The 16,498-nt window shown below is 56.2% G+C and overlaps 2 protein-coding genes across 2 annotated transcripts in view; one reads left to right on the top strand and one right to left on the bottom strand.

Annotated features, from left to right (window-relative positions):
* Positions 1–16,498, top strand: part of LOC122388873 (protein Wnt-4-like) — a 105,356-nt gene that overhangs the window by 51,372 nt on the left and 37,486 nt on the right. The gene's annotated exons all lie outside the window — the stretch shown is intronic.
* Positions 590–16,184, bottom strand: LOC122388872 (translation initiation factor IF-2-like). The gene is made up of 2 exons (XM_043380353.1): positions 15,984–16,184; positions 590–2,709 (listed from the first exon to the last, which is right to left on the bottom strand). The coding sequence occupies exons 1-2, from the start codon at positions 16,038–16,040 to the stop codon at positions 1,090–1,092; spliced, it is 1,677 nt and encodes a 558-aa protein (XP_043236288.1). The 5' UTR covers positions 16,041–16,184; the 3' UTR covers positions 590–1,089.

The following is a 16,498-nucleotide window of genomic DNA, read 5'->3' on the forward strand; positions in this document are numbered from 1 at the left end:
GAGTCGCATTCAACAAAAATTCATCGACCCTGCAGCCCTGACTTGCAAGACAGCAGCAGAACATGTGCTGCCACCTGTCGGACGTGCTGCGCATGTTCTGCTTTTCGTACCCAGGTGGCGCTGAAGTCTACCTTTCATGTCAGCCAGGTCGTCGAGTGATGACTACGTTTGTGGATATTCAGCATTTGTGAGTGATAGGTGCAGCGTATAATGGATTGTCAAAATATTTTAGAATGACAAGTATAATGAAATCCCATTCATGACCAAGATGGTGCCAACGCGTCTTCGAAGGCGTCATTCGTATCGATGTCATGGGGTCTCAGAAACCGGTACAAAATCAGTGTGCTCAGTGCTGGATCCTTGGGTGTTGTGAAATAAAGGAGCGTACAGAAACGGTCATGGTGCTTATTTAGTTCCTTTGCGGAGCGATGTATCTAGCTATAACTGTTGTCTGGTGATAGCTAAGGCAGCAATGGCCACTTGTCGGTGCAGCTTGCAAGTTTCCCCTCATCGTGATCCTTTGCTGCATTCATATTAATTCATACCGTCGCTCTTTCTCAACACTTCATAAACATTTTAACCTAGAGTATTGCAGTGCTTGGTTCTATATTTACAATGCATACGAAGATCAGACATACAGCGTGACACAGACACACATACGCACATATAACAACGGATACTTGCGCCTTCGTGGACTGGCTGCGCTTTCTGCCACGAAGGTCCGTCGCAGTATCAAACAAAGTACGACCTCGCACGCGGAACGACTCCCCAGTGTAGGAACCCAGCGCCACGGCTAACACACGGATAATGTCTGGCTACATCGGATAGGACATCGAATACCTCACACACACGCGGAACGTGAGACGCCGGAGTGTCACCATGTCGACTAAGGGCAGCGATATACATCCCACTGTGGAGTGGCTAGATCTCTCACAGGACGGCGCACGGAGGGCGCACACAGTTTATTCACACACTGATATATGAGTTCTTCAACGTGACATCCTTTGTCCACAGAGTCTCCGGCCACACTGCTCGCGGCCCTCGTCAGGAGAGGGATTCGGCAGTGTGTGGCGTCAGTGAGGTCTCGTGCTATAGCTGCTCGGAGTAGTAGCGGACGCTCGAGGTAGGAGATCTCTCCTCAATAGTGGTGCCGTCAAACATCATACGGATCTGCTGCCGGTGCTTGGCGTCCTTCCCCTTTTGCATCACTCGATGGCTCGTGAACCGGCTGGTGGGAATGGCCAAAGCCTTCTGGCTGAGCCCGGAAAGCTCCAGGAACTTCTCATAGTTGCCGTTGATGACGACTTTGGCGTCGTTCTGCTCGGACTCAGCGCCATCTCCTGCGCGGCGGTCGAAGCTGTGCTTCTCGTCGTGGCCGTTGTCGGCGCTGCGCTCGCTGGCCGTTTCCGAGCAGACACTACTCGCCATGTCGTCGTCAAACTTGAACTCCTCGAAGTTGTCCTTGATCTGAACGCCCTCACTCTCGCTCATGATGAGGTTGATGTTTGACCGGGACCGCGGCACGTTGCGGTAGTTTCTGTTCTGCACATCGTCATTATCCAGACTCTCCTTTCCACTTTTCGTCTCCACCTTTCCACGCTTTCCACTACCGTCTTTCGGACTGTCTTCTTTGTCGGCATCTTGTCCGAGCGTCTCCACACGGACATTCTCATACTCTGGTTCGCTAAGCTCGTCGCGGGCCGACTCGTTGCCCTCGGGGATCACAGACAGCTTCTTGGGGACGAGTGTGGGCCGGCGCACCACGGGCCACTCGAGGTCGGCGCCCAGCAGCTGGCTGATGGTCTCCACAATCGACGGCTGGCCGCCGTACGTCGTGCCGTTGATGCTGACACTGGGCGGCGAGATGATGCACGGCTGAAGGAGGGCTGTCGGCGGTGGACGGGGGCGCGGCTGCACCGGCCGCACGGGTCGCGCCGGCCGCCGGGACACCGTCTCTGGCACGTTCTCCTTGTCCTGTAGAGAGAATGTGACCGTCTTGTGCATCGCCGGCCGCGGCTCGCCCGGGGTCCGGATGATACCCCGCTCGGCAGGAGGGGAGCCGCCGGCGTTCTTCGGGGTGGCAGGAGAGACGGGAGCGGCGGGGGAGACCTTCGGAGAAGGAGCAGCAGTCGGCGTGGTGGGGGTGACGGGCGCGACTTTAGCTACCGGCGAGACTGGCGCCGCCACGGGTGTGAGCTCTGTGGAGCACATCCCTGTGACGGTCTCGGAGAGTTCGGCACGGCGCGCCACCTTGGCAGCCACCTCCTCGCCCTCGTCACAGTCGCTGATGCCGCTGTCGGGCTTCGCGCCGCAGCGCGCGCACGGTTGCGACAGCCGGTGCACCTTGGTGAGCAGGCGCCGGTTGGCGCGCCGCTGCCGCTCCAGCTCGCGCGCCTGCTGCTGCGCGCGCTGCTCCTGGTCGGTCAGCCGCGCCGTGATCTGCTTCTGCTCTCTCTGCATGCGACTCTGCAGCACGGTGAGCTGCTGCAGGATCCGCTGGAACTGACGCTCCTTGAGCGCCTCAGAGCGCTCCGTCTCGGCCTGTCGCTCGCGCAGTTTGGCGGCGCAGGCGGTCACCAGCTGCCGGCTGCGCGCCTCCTGCAGCTGCAGGTGCTGCCGGGTGCGCTTCAGCGCGCGCTGCGCCTGCTGCAGCTGCTGACGGAGCGCCGCCGAACTGCTGACCGAGGGGACGGCCGACGACGCCGTCATCTGGGGAGAGAAGGCTGTGTCAGAGGGCTCGATAACACGCCGTAAAAGGCACAGTGCTGGTGAGGGGGCACACAGACGGGGTAGACGCACTGTCACTGACGACACTAAGGTGCACAGCACTGCGGTTACATTTGAACGTCGACACAGCCGATCGTGCGGACGTGATCAGCGCCAAATCCTTCCTCAATGTCACACGACATGACGCTCATACAGCGAACGGAATACGAGATGGACGTTCACCCGTCCAGCCCGCGCCCGTTTTTGGTGATCCACTAGCAGCCAAACGACTTCTGCACCGCAGCGGGGCCGATTGGGCTCCGCAGGATGTCAGACTCGGGGACACTCCTCACGATGACAGGTGGATAGCCGATGCACGAACAATGGCAGGCATTAGCATCGAGCCAGCATCTGTATTTGGCCCGTGCAGAAACCCGAGCCACTGTTTGCAACAGGTCAAGACTGTCAATTGCAAACGAGCCGAATCACTGTTCAAAGTCGCTCGTCTCTTCACCTGCACGCCAAATTAAGAACTCTCGAATGTGGGATTATCATAAGGATAATCAAAACCTGTTGTTTGGTCCCATCCTTCAACTTCTTCGCATTACATATTTCCCATCGGCCATAAAAAGACCTGCAAATTCAACAACCGCGATAATGGCTGAGTCAGCGCACATACATATATCCGCTGTAGCCTCGTGTCCGGGATTGCGCCTCTCTGCACAGACCTGTAGCGGTAGGGAGGGGAGAGGAGGGCGGAGTGGAGGGGTGAACGCTGGCATTTCCCCCACGGTGTGCGCCGCGCCGCTCCACCGCACGACAGCGGGATGTGGTCGGCGGATACAGATTCCCAGTTAAGATAACAGAGGTCAACTCAACGTAACGGAGCGTACCCGCCCTATGAACAGCGACTCACGTCCCTAAGTATGAATAGCGAACCGGCTTTCACTTTTTATTTTTGTATTCGATCGGTTTGACACTTCCTGAAGCGGGCTTATGACGAGGATGTGTTGCGGTGTGCGGTTGGAGATATAATCCATGTAAATGGCGTCTGCCGTCTCCAAGACACAGTCAGTGTAAGTGTCCGACCGTCGGGCTCGTGCAAGACCTGCCAACAGGGCTCCCACAGTCCCTCGCCTGTCACGATTTACCCAGCTTATAACATCAAGATTTACCATCGCGCCAACTCATAAAATTATCGCTACACAAGACGTTCGTGTCACGGAATTTGACAGCGTCGCATCGCATCATACAGAAGTACACAAGGAAAACTCACTGCCGACCAGTCTTTTTTTCCAGGTCTTACCTATTTAGGTTACTGAGACCGGTATACCACAAAAGTGGCAGCCATGATCACAATGGTCACAACCACAACTAAGCTCCTGGGAAACTACCACGTGGGCAATTAACCCAAACAATGTGAGCTAATTCGCGGCCGCATTTGTCCGAAATTGCCCGCGAGTCATGGAGCCTTGTGTGGAGCGACCTGCACGTCCTTGCATGACCACAATCGCAAAACGAGACCAATAAAACGGGCCGCGGCGCCCGCCTGCGCCGGATCGGGTGACGGTCAGGGGCGCCAAGTCAGACCAGCCCCATACCGTACAACACTCTGCACCATACCGTCCATACCGTAAGCCACACCGTGAGCCATTCCGTGAGCCATGCCGTGGATCGCGCACGTGATTTGACTGCGCCTGTAGGTATACCATGAAGTTGGCGGCGGCTGAGCCCGGCAAGTCGGCCGATTATCCGTGCACGGCCCCCGTCCAAAGTCGGCTGAATGGCAGCCGTAAAAGGCAGCCAGCGTGGTGGTACGCAACCGCCCGCCGTGGGGGAGGGGCACCAGGGGGCAGACTGGTACCCCGGGAGGGGATTGTGGCAGACCGAGAACGAGAGGGATGTGACTTAAATCGTATGCCATCAGTTTTGGTGATTTTCCCATGAGAGAAATTGAGACATTGAATATTTATTCTCCCTTGCCCTAAGCCAACAGCGCAATTATGGGTTCAGTCATTGGGTTTCATACCAATTATTTTCAAATTTATTGACAGCCCAAATGGCCTGTTACCGCCACTGCCCTGTCCGCGCCGGTAAGCCTCGTCCCTGTTTCCTTCCCTGTCTTCAAGCCGATGGTCTGCCGGTGTAACCGCCCCTGGCCGGTCCTCCGGTAGCGTGCCGCTGACACCGCCCATGGCCCACAGGTGTGGTCGCTGGCTGACCGGCCGCTGCCGCTGCCGCCACTGACCGACCGGTGCCGCTGCGCCGGCCGCTGCTGTCCGCCGATCGGTCCCTGGTACGGCCGTGCACGTGCTGTTGCAGCTAACGGTGTGACCGGGTCGCTCGGACGCGCCCTACTGCCGGTCCGCCACCGCAGAGGTGGTTCATGGTAGCACTGCGACTGGGGCGGGTTCAGAACACCATCTTCTCATCAGGATCTAGACTTTCCTTTAAGCTCCGGTCATCGGCTGACTGGGGCCGCGAACCGGTGCAGTGGTCGATGGGAGATTCGTTTCAATCCATTACTTCTACTGCTCTGTCTTTCAGCTGTGTCTTAGCTTTCAGAAGCCATCGTCTGCTCATTTCCCCGTTCCTGGTCAGTTCGCTCACAATCATGAAGATCACTTTCAGCGCGGTGTGGCCGTCGCTCCTCGATCGACCAGTGCTCAGCTGTCAGCCAACTTATCTGCCATCAGCCGGCCTCCCGATCAACCGTTCCCTGCAGCCAGTTAATGACTCCCTCAGGCACCACATAGCTGGCGAGCTGACCCCCTCTTCTCCTCCGACGGTAGCGTCCAAATAATGTGCCCTTCTGAGAACTACCTGTCGCCACATGAACATCAGACACGTCCTCCAGCCTTCGCTGTAGTCTCCACACCCCACGAATTACCCTCCGCTCCCCCAGAGACTCTGGTAATCAGAGGAGTGTAGTTAGCACTGGGTCCGTCTGTCGATCGGCGGGTAACAAAGGCCGGTGCCACTGCCAAGGCCGTCGGCGGCCGCGGAGACCGACCCCGGCTGCAGAAGAGCCGCCCCGGCGCGGCGCGGGCGGCAAGGCCCATACTCGGAACGAGTCTGCAACCGGCGCCGCCGCTTATCGAGACTTCTTTGTTGGCAGTAAATGTGGTGGAAGTCGCACGTTTTATGGCTCACTCTGTAAGCGACCGCAGTGGGTACTTTGATGAAGGGTAAAGTGGAAACGATTAGGAATGATGGTGCTGTTTCTCGACTGTGATCTTTTCTGGTATTCGCTCTCACGACATCATTTCCCTGCTGTTAGTAGTTGTGGTTCAAATTGTTCTGGCTTAGTGCACTGTCCGTGATATAAAGGGAATCACCTGAGGTTGGCCAACCGCAAAAGATACCATGAGATGCCTACATCATCATTAAAAACACATGCAATCCAACATCATGTCTCTAATCTCCAAATGACAAAGGGATCGGCAATTTGATTTCCTGTACGCTCTCCGTGGGAAGGATCGTTCCGCCACTATGACGATAGCTTCTTAATCCCCTAGTTTCATCACTTTGAAAGGTTCGTTTTCTGTGACAGTGCATTTACAGTCACAGTCGAACGACAGGTGATCTGGCCCTGCTGCCGTCACACACCTGTTTTCCGTCACGTCACATCCGCCCAGTCACGCGTCCTCTCCACCCGCGTCACGGCTGCACTGCGACCATGAACGGCCCGCGGCCCGGACGTCACCGATAGCGTCCCTCCAGTGCGCAAATGTGGCCGCCGCATCACGTGATTATCCGCCCGATAGGGCACGATTGGAGCCGGGTACCGCACGTGAAGGGCCGGCCCCGTGGACGACCTTGAAGGGAGTGTGACCGGGCGCCGCCGCGACCGTCTCCGCTGACCGCTGCGCTCACAGACGGGCCGTGGGACCGAGCACGCCCCGGTGACCAGAGTGTGGCGCTGCAGCACGGCCAGCCTTCACGACTGACAGCACATTCAGGTGCCGTGTGAAGCGCGGCCGTGCCGTACCGCCCGCGTGGGGACGTGTCAATGTGATGCGTCACAGTATCCAGCCGTCACGCGAGTCCATCGCCCCGTCCCCGATAAACGCGTGGTGTCGTGTGAGGGAGCCACACGCGCGAGTCACGCTGGGCTCTGACCTCCTGTCGCTCCCGTCACGAGCGTTACGGTGCCGTCACGAGGTCACGTCTACCGGCGATAGTGCGTGCGGCGCGGGGCCCGGCCGTGATAAGGGCGTGTGCGTGGCGCCGGACGGACAGATAGACACGGCCCGGCTCTCCGGCGACCAGTGAAAGTTAGCGGGTTACTGGGTCATGTCTCGGCCCGCACTGTCCGGTCGAGACACGACCCGGCCCGCCCCTCGGCCGCGCCGCGCCCGCCCGACAGACGACGGTGAAAAAATACGCCCGAAACTATTATGAAACGGCATTGATTTAGGTGGAGAGAAAAACTGTTCAACCAGTTTTTTATGAGGGATTACTAATGAGCCAATGATGACACTGTGTAACATCATGCCCTTACGAAAGGTGCGATTTTTTGCTCCAATTAACTATGTCGTTAGGCAGCAGGTTAGACCTAGCTCTTGACGCCACCTGTCGTATCACCTGTCTGACACTCAAAACCGCCATCACCGATCGGTAAAGGCGTGAACATTGTGTCTCCTCCCTGACCACTTCATGGCCAGTGGCCACCCACCCTTCGCGGGGCCGCGGACCCTTTCCCCAGGCCTAGTCACGCTTCAGTTCTGCCCCTGGCCACACCTGTCCAGCTCTTCCTCCAGGCCCCTCCCTCTCCAGCTGAGTCACGGCTGGAGGGAGCGAGGGTTCCGCCTCCCCTTCTAAGTTCTCAACATAGTCACGGCTGGATGGGTGGGGTCCCCTCGCCTTTCCTCGGCGCAAATAGAGGGTGACAGTGAGCGCCGCCAATGCTCCGCAGCTGCCACGGCGAGACGACGGAGAAGGTCGCTGATACCTCGGAGAAGATAGTGGGACATTCCTCCCACCCGCATACCGAGGTGATAACGGCCTGTCGCTATCTCCCCTGCTGACCACACACTGGATTCTCGAGTAGAGTGTCACCGGGGCTGACACAAGGCACCACCGACTCAAGGCCCAGCGCTCAATCACCAGTTTGGCAGCGAACATCTGGTCCGGTGTGACCTGACCAGTGACCTCGCTAGTCGTTGGGTGCGAAATGAGGCGCCAATATGTGCAGGTGATGCTGGAATATTGCCGAATTCGGACAGCAGCTGGAATCAGTACCACCAGGTGCTCAGGAGTTTCGATCAGGTCTGCATTTGTTGCACAGCGCGCCATAAGATAGGCATAACTTGGGTTAGTGCAACCTTGGAACGACTCGCTGACGGTATGCGGCGAATCTGAAAACCTTACGAGACTTATCAGCAATGTTCCGTATATGTCCTGCCCATAATATGCAAGTCTGAAATAGTATATAAGAAATAGCCGCTTTGTTGTGCATATTAAATGATGTCAGATGTGTATTTAATCATGCAGAGCAACTTTTGGACAGCTTTGCGAATGATATTATAACAAGAAAGACGGCAATTTTAAACATGTTCTGTTATTGCTACATATAGCCAGCTGCATGCGTTTAAATCCTCATCCAGGCAAAACTATTGAAGTTTGGTCACATCTAGAAATAATTTGTCATGCGAAAAGAAAGGGCCAGTATAGACAGAATGTCAAAATACCAAACCGAAGTGAAATTTACGAGACGGTCGATTTGACAGTGAAATCAATTCGGTCGCAGGTGGCCCATTTCCACCGACAGATCGTCCAAACAGGAGGGCTTATGCCCAGGGATTTAGCATAGCGTCTCGGCACTTTCTCCGCGCAGTGGGCCGTAATGACAGCGTCGTCACCAATGGATGATGGACGCCGACCGGCCGGTGGAGCTGGGAGACGTGCCTAGAGCTCAGTCGGCGCAGACTTTCCCCTTTGGCGGAGCAGGGTTAGCCGCCGAACTGTGCTTTGGGTGCGCTGGTGACTTCATATGAAAGTCGCGGAGTCTGCTTAAGGTGGTAGTTAATAAATCACGACTGACGAGGTGCCACGCCAGCAGCCATGACCCAGCTCGGTTCTGTCCAGCCCGGGGCCGGTGGACTTCTCAGAGCGGCGTGCTGTTTCGCCACAACAGTGGACCGGCACGGTCGGGCCGTGCAAATTGTGTCAACAGCACCCGCCCGCTGCCAGCGTTCCCTGGGAAAACGGGCCGCCCGTGACGGCCGTGAAGTCACATCACTGACCGGCGTGACTGTGACTTCACATCACTGACCGGCGTGGCAGTGACGTCCTGGCGCCGGACCGTCAGCGGTCGGCGTCAGCTCGGAGGCGGGCTCCGCAGCGCGCGGCGGCAGGTGCGGGCCCCAGGGCCGGGTCGGTGCTCCCTTCAACCGGCGGCAAGTCACCGCGGCCGGCGCCGTGTGCTCTCAGTAATGGCCAGGATGATTGGAGGTTTTCGGGGCGGCCGCGCGAGTCGCCTCCTTACCAGCCGGGTCGGCCGGCGGCCGGTCCGGTCCGGTTAGCTCTCCGTACCACTCGGCCCCGAGACGACCGACTCCGGCTGGACACTGGCGCTCACCCCGCGACCCGACACAAGGAAATCGACACACCGGTCGCCACGTGGCTAGCGTGCCATATAATCTCAATCTGCTGATCATGATTTCTAGGCTGCCCGCTCAGTCCGCCCTTTAGACGGGTCTCGACGACATGGCTGTCGGAGAATATCGCCTTATCTCACACCTCGCAGGGATTACGAGGAAAGTTGGCCGTGCGCTCGGTCCGGTGTACCGGTCGGTCGGGTTCGGACCGGCCTCTGCAGGCTGTGGACGGCCGGTCACACCGTCAGAGATCGCGGGGACACACTGCACAGGATTGGTCACTGTCGGTCCTCTGTAAAGGACACCAGTTCAGTTCCTGGTTCACGGGGGCTCAGCTGGACCCGGACTGTGGACATAAGCGCACCACACTGCGATATGCCATGCGATAGACCTCGAACGGGCAGTGAATGATACTGAAGGGATGATAAGCCCAAAAACATTTCATATCCATTTGAAATACCAGTCATTAAAATGGGTATATAAAGATGTAGAGAATGGAGAAGGCATCGCGGCCAAAGGATGCAGATACTGGCTTTCAGTATAGCAATGCTGTACTAGCTGTGTATAGAACCTCTTTCTGTTTCACATGTGCCAATCACCCGCAGCCCTGTTGGAGCTCGCCACCTGCAGCCTGCATCACACCGTCTGCCATGGGCCGCTCCGTGGAAGTAGCACCACTAACCAGGTCAGGTCCACGGCGTGGACATCTGGGACGCGCTGTCCGTCTGTCTGTCTCGTGGGCACGGACAAAAACGGGGCTGAACCGACCGGTGGAGCTGCCGGTCCATCGCCCCTGCCGCATCGAGTCATCGCCGCGGGCTAAACGGCCTCAGATGACATGCTGTTTTATAAATTTACTGATATTGATTATAATTATATTCTTCACTTGCAGAAGGCACGCCGCTGTATTGCCCCATGGTATTCCTTGCCGACAATCAGACGGTCACGTCCCAGACTGATGAGAGGCAAGACACGGCCCACATCCGTCTCCAGGGACTGGGTTTGCCGTGATCATAGGAAATCCTGGGCTATAGGAGCCACTGCCGCTTAAAGTGAGGCCAGCAAACATTCTGCATTGCCCAGCCTTAGGGCAGGAAGTAAGAGGTAATTGTGTCCCTCTTGGGTCGATTTCATGACGATGGAAGTGACATAAAGGGTAGTGTGGTATTTTATGTTGCGATCTTCCTCGACCAGGACTCGCTGGGTGTAACGAAGTCGCTGATGCTCATGAACCTTCGTAATACATCGACAGCGGAGCTAACTTTCAATGAGTGTTGAACATATCGCTCATTTATACCCATTCACCCCCTGGTGTTTTCCTAATAATTAAAAGAAATGCACGACACGAATTTTGCCTGACCAAAGCGAGTTCCCATGCCGGCACTTGGCAGTACCATGCAGCACGAACCACCACTAGACACGAACCATGGTGTACCATCTCCAAAAGCCGCGTATCTGATGGATCTGAGGCGATAGGGGCAGAGCCCTGCGCGTGTGCGGCTCATTGGCCGGGTGGGGGAGGGGGGGGGGGCGGAGGATTTCGGTCCAGGTGTGCGCGTAGATGAACCGGCGATGAGAGGGCATCATTTGGAACCGTTACGGATTAATGTCATTTGATGGTGCTTATTAGTTCATGAGACGAGGGAAGGCTTGCGCGAGTTTTATGATAGGCAAATTGCTCTTATTCCCGGTGGACGCCAAATTAGATATGAATCTCAGGATCAAAATCTATCGCAATGCCAATACTTCAGTTAATTACTTTCTGTCGCTGTTGTGATAGACAAAACGTTTTGGTGTTGCTAATGTATTGTACCGCCACACTCCAGGATTGTTTTCATCATTGGCCTTCCACAGTCCACACCCGCCGTTCTAACTTGCAGATTACTCTCGGCGAAGCACACGATATTCATGCTGGCATATAATTGTTTAGGAAAATCCAGGATGCGATTTGCACGGAGCTGTCACTCACTGCCGCTTTTGGGGCGCGCCATGGCTGCCGTCCAAAGTCCGATCAGCTTTGGGTACGGAGCTTGTATGGCTTGCTGCCAGCGATGCTAAGGCGACATTGCAAGGCCGTTGGTAGGGGGGGGGGGTGTCAGGGAGGGGGTGTCATTCTGAGGTAGACTGAGGTCAACACGCCAGGTGTCGCAGTTGTCGCCTCTCAGCCATGCATTACTGTCAGTTGCTACTGGAATAGAGAAGCTGTCACTGCTGCAGCGTCACTGACTGCCAGCGCCGGATGCGACTCTATCCACTGGATGGGGTTAGAGGTCTCAGATTGTCCACACTCCACACCTCCTGGTCACTTGGCTGCATCGCACACCCTCATCGTTAGCCCCCACGGCGCATAGGCTGTCTCTTCCACTCGCCGTCAGAGATGTCTGGCAAGAGGTGCCGTACCGAAGGTGTCTGGTGTCTGGCCGATGGTGACTGCCAGACAGCAATATAGACACCTGATGCCGTCACCGGCTGGCACGTCACGTGTCCGTACCACCGTCTGCATGTGAGACGGACCCGCGGGGCTTCGGCGGCCTCCTTCTCAGACCTTGTCCGGCTTCGTCGCCGCCGTCGATCCGACAAACAACAATATTCCAGAGCTCTAAGGTGAAGGCATTCCGAGACCAGTCTCGAAGGAGACGCGCCCCGCTCACAGCGGCTCGGTGATGGTCTTGTTTTCCATCGCAAAGAATGTGGCATGCCTGGCGATAAAAGGCCCAACGGCAAAAATGGAGCACGAAACGGCAGGTTTACCAGCAAAAATTGCAGGTAATGCGACAAAGGTATGCCGATTAAACCCGGGCAAGGTCAATGGGATTTCGTGTACGGTGATTAGAAGATCCACTTTTCAGGGCTCGGCCGCCGTGGTAGGGCATTGCTTTAGTGCCAGGCGGTAACCAGGCACCGGTGAGCTGAGCGCGGCGCTATTCAAAGCTAAACCCAGTCCGTGAACCGGATGGGAAGCGCACCCACTGTTACTTTCCGAGTCTTGTGATTCGTTTTACCTGGAAGTAAGCAGTATTAGGAGACCACTTTAGGGGCATTATTGTAGTGTGCATGTTTCCATCGACGTAAAAATAACTTGCATCAAAATGATCAGAGGTTTGATTTTTGGTGGAATCTGATGTAAATGTCTGGCCTGGTGAATTTGTGGGTTACCAAGGAAAATGCAATACCAATAATGTACAATGCAATGCCCACTTTGCAGCACCTAATGTCTCAAATCATCAGAATGCCATTGTCGTATACAGTATTGCCATTCTGCAAAGCTACACATTACGCAATGCTCGACTGTTACTAAGGCCGGGGCAAATCAGTGTTCCTCCACTTCCACCTCCACTCACGGATGTCCATAACAGTGGACATTTGTTTGATTTGTTTGTCTCCATCACCAAATAATAATATCCAACACCAAATATAACCTTGGTTGTCCTACTCCCTCTGCATTCCGCACCATGGATGGACTCCCCATTCCATCGGTATATCGACCCACTATCGGCACCGGAACCACGCTTGGTCGTCACGAGTGCATGGCTCCGAGCCGCCGACCGCGCGCGCCACGAACCGCGCTACGCACGTGATCCGGCGGCCGGCGCGTGGAGACCGGTTCAAGTGGCCCTCCGCTCCAACGGAGACGGCCCGCAGGCCACGACGCGTGTCGGAGCGAGGCGATGTCGCAGCGGTGGCGGTGGTGGCTGGTGGTGGCGGTGCCGCTTCACCTGACACGTCCGCACACGCTCGGGACGAGGCCGTCAGGCTCATACACGCACGTGCGCCGGTCGCGCGGTGCTCCCTCCGCACCCTGTGCGTGTTCGGATGGCTCTTTGTGCCGCCGCGCTGTCTGTCGGCCCCACCACGTACGCCACACGTGGTCCACGTACGCCACACGTGCGCTGCGTTCGTCACCACGATGCGCCGACCCCGGACGTTGACGTGTCAATGCGGTGACACCAGCAGTGGGTGGTGGCGGGTCCGTTGTTCGACCGGGTGAATTGGTAGGTGAATGAAAAGGCCGGTATTGTCCCTTGTGGAAAAGCTGCGGAACCGTTTTTGACGTCACCGGAATGTGCCGGACTGAGGGTGGGTGGGTGGCGTGTAGCCCATATATGACGTCATGGGACAATGGGCTGGGGTCACGTTAATCGGCGTAAGAGGGACATCACTGCCGAGATTAGTAGGAGATGATCCTTTCTCTCTTTTCTCGTGCCTCTTCTGAACGCTCTTCATTTCCTTCAGTTTACCTCCTCCTCTCTGACAACTTTCTTTCCTTCAATTCCTACCCTTTCCCTCCCCCTCTCTCTCTATCTTTCTCTCTTTTTTCTCTCTCTCTCTTTCTCTCCCTCTCCCTCCCTCTATCCTTTCCTCGTTCTCTCCATCTCTCCCTCTTCGCATTCTTTAGTATTCATTCATCCAATTGTCACCCTCTGCAACGTGTCTAGAGGACCTCTCGAGTACCCCTCTTCAAGTCCACCCATCACGCCTCGGTCACGAAAGGAGTTCGGTCCCATTACGACGTGCCGCGGGCGTGACCGAAACAATCGGCCGTAGCAGACCTCTCGTCACTGACCAGTGGTGCATGATCACCGCCCGGTGCACACGCGGGGCGTGTCACTGTGAACCCGTTACAGCGGCGCAGACAACGGATCAGCCTGTTGGGTAGGCATGGGAAAGAACGAAGGCAAAAGATCTGTAGCGGTGGCAAGCTGACCGGCATAGGTTTTTGGGCACAGACAGCGTGTGAGCTTATTGGCCCAGTAAAAATGAGAGGACAATAGAAGTGCGCAGTGCGCACGAAATAGTGTTTATTTCACAGTCATTAACCCAGCTGATTGGGATAAGGCCTCCGCGGCGTCTCTTATATGGTCACGAATGCACTGTTTCTCTCGGTGCTTTCCACTGAACCATAGCTGCCAGAGGCCTTCCTCTTATCATGCAGGGTGTCACTCTGGTGACCAAATACGTCACTGCCGCCTACACGTCACTGGTGCGATTCGGTGTGGTGAATTCCCTACCGCCCTGCCGAGTTGAATCCCTGGATGCCTCTCGTCGCTTTGCGGATCGCTCCATTACTGCAGGCAAAGCCAACGACCGGCAGGACATGGTAGTGCACTTACACTGTGCACGGCCTTCTGCACGTCACAGCGGCCCCGGGTTACACAAACTGCTGATACCTGGGCCGCTGTTCGTGCCAAAATAAAATGGCGGCGCACGCTCCGCTGTCGGTGCATTTGCCGAATATTTGTCGGGTGTCGACTTGACGCTGCGAGGCGTTCCTCCACGACTCGCGGCGGAAAACAATCGAGCACACCTGTGTGTGTTGAATAGCTGCGGTCGGAATGGCAGCCAGTGTGCAAGGGCCGTGGACACGAGGCAGTCCAGAACCAACCACCGGTGGCCGCGTTTCCTTCACCGGTCAAAAAACTCGGCCAGGTGGTGACCGAATTTGAACGGAGACCGTTGCAGATACATGGGTCTGTATGACCGCTCAAAGCGTTCGGTCAGACTCGTGTTGCGTTCGCCTGCAGCGGCGACGACCGGTCCTGGGCCGGCGGCGCTCATTTGCATACAATGCGCCGAGCGGCGCGCTCCATGGCTCTTTGTCCATTGGTGTATGGGCCGGTCACTACTGGTCAGAAGTCAGGTCGTTTGAGGTGGTACTGAAGCTGCCGGTGTTGATATGTCGCGCTGTGTGTCTTCCCTAGCACACCGTCTCCCATGTCCGGATAAATACGACGGCGGAGGTGAGATCATGGACACAGGTGAAAATATAAACACCTTTTTAATTCTTCTGGTCCTTAATTTAATTGTGGACCTTGATTTTACAGGAAACGTGATTAAACCTCAATTTTGACTAATTATCCCTGTGTCCGCTTCTTTGATATTTAAATCCGTTTCATTAGCATATTCTCACCATTGGTATATAACATATAACGGGAAGCCTTGGCCATCTGATATGATTGAGCAAGATACATATTTACTAGCTGGGAAACTGGGGCAACTTTCCTGGGCCCTGATGGGAAGTTTCCGGGATCATGAGAGCTCGAAGTTATCCCAGACTGGTTTCCGTGAACGAGAGGAAGTATGGACCTAGCATTTCGCTTTCCCAGCTTACAAATCGAAAATCAGAAATGGTCACTTCTGCAGTATTGTTGCGCAAAGTTGCACACGCCCTGCTGGGTGTGTTCTTTTTTGTTTATTATGCAACAGCACTATACTGTGGAAGGAACCATAGATAACATGAATCACCCTATATGTGATGATTCATGTTTTCTTTTAAGGAACCAATATTCATTTCATTGCGAGGAAACCTTAGAAAGCTGCAGAAACCCTTCTGCTACATGTCGTTAAAATATCGTTAAATGTTAATATGTCGTGGTTTTTGAGCGGTATGTCACTGACACGTGTGCTGTATAAAATTTTGGGAAGCAATACTCTTCACCACTGTAGCTCCTGGACACATCCCGACGGGTCAACCCTCCGTCAATCTGCCGTTCGATCCAGACACAAGACGTCCATTTATGAACACCTGCACATCGATACGAGCGTTGGTGGACACCAAAAGAAAGCACACATTCCCATGCCTCTATAAACTCAGCCGACAGCACACAAGAGCCCTGTACTCTCCCATTTCAGCGCAACCAAACAAATACCAGTCCCGGACGAGTTCAAAAGACCCACCTTTTGTTCGTGTTGGACACCTGAGCCGCTAATTCCGTCCATGGTTTCCGGCACCATTCGTGGCTCCCAACGCCGCGCCAACGGCCGTTGGGCACGGCGGCCGCTGGGCTGGAGGGACGGACGCTCCTGGACCGTATCGCTGGCTCGCACACCGCACCTCACCGGCCGCCCGGTCCGGACGCCGACCTCCGCTGGACTGGACTGATCAGCTGACGCGCTGGCGGCCCCGGGCGGCGGCGGCGGCGGCGGTGGCGGCGGCGCCAGTGGCGGAGCCAGGTAGCGGCGGCGGCGACTGACCGCCCTGGCCACAACACCGCCGCTCCGGCTCTGTACGGTCGGCTGCTGGCGTTACCTTGACGACCACAGACGCCGCCGTGTACCGCCGCGCCGAGTGACCGCCATCGCGGCCGGTCGGCCGCTCGGACCGGGCGCCGCGCCGCAGGACACTTGCCGCGATCAAAAGGATGGACGCGACCGGCCGGCCGGCGCGGCGGGTTCGCAGCAGGTGCCGGAGC

This window comes from Amphibalanus amphitrite, unplaced genomic scaffold, assembly GCF_019059575.1.
Source record: "Amphibalanus amphitrite isolate SeventyFive unplaced genomic scaffold, NRLGWU_Aamphi_draft 000338F_arrow, whole genome shotgun sequence".
Classification (NCBI taxonomy): Eukaryota; Metazoa; Arthropoda; class Thecostraca; order Balanomorpha; family Balanidae; genus Amphibalanus; species Amphibalanus amphitrite.

Bases quoted from the DNA above. Each gene is read 5' to 3' on its own strand.
- LOC122388872 (XM_043380353.1), bottom strand. From the start codon at position 16,040: ATGGTGCCGGAAACCATGGACGGAATTAGCGGCTCAGGTGTCCAACAC. The intron at 2,710-15,983 runs GTGGGTCTTTTG...TTCTCTCCCCAG, and splicing joins GTGTCCAACACGAACAAAAG to ATGACGGCGTCGTCGGCCGT.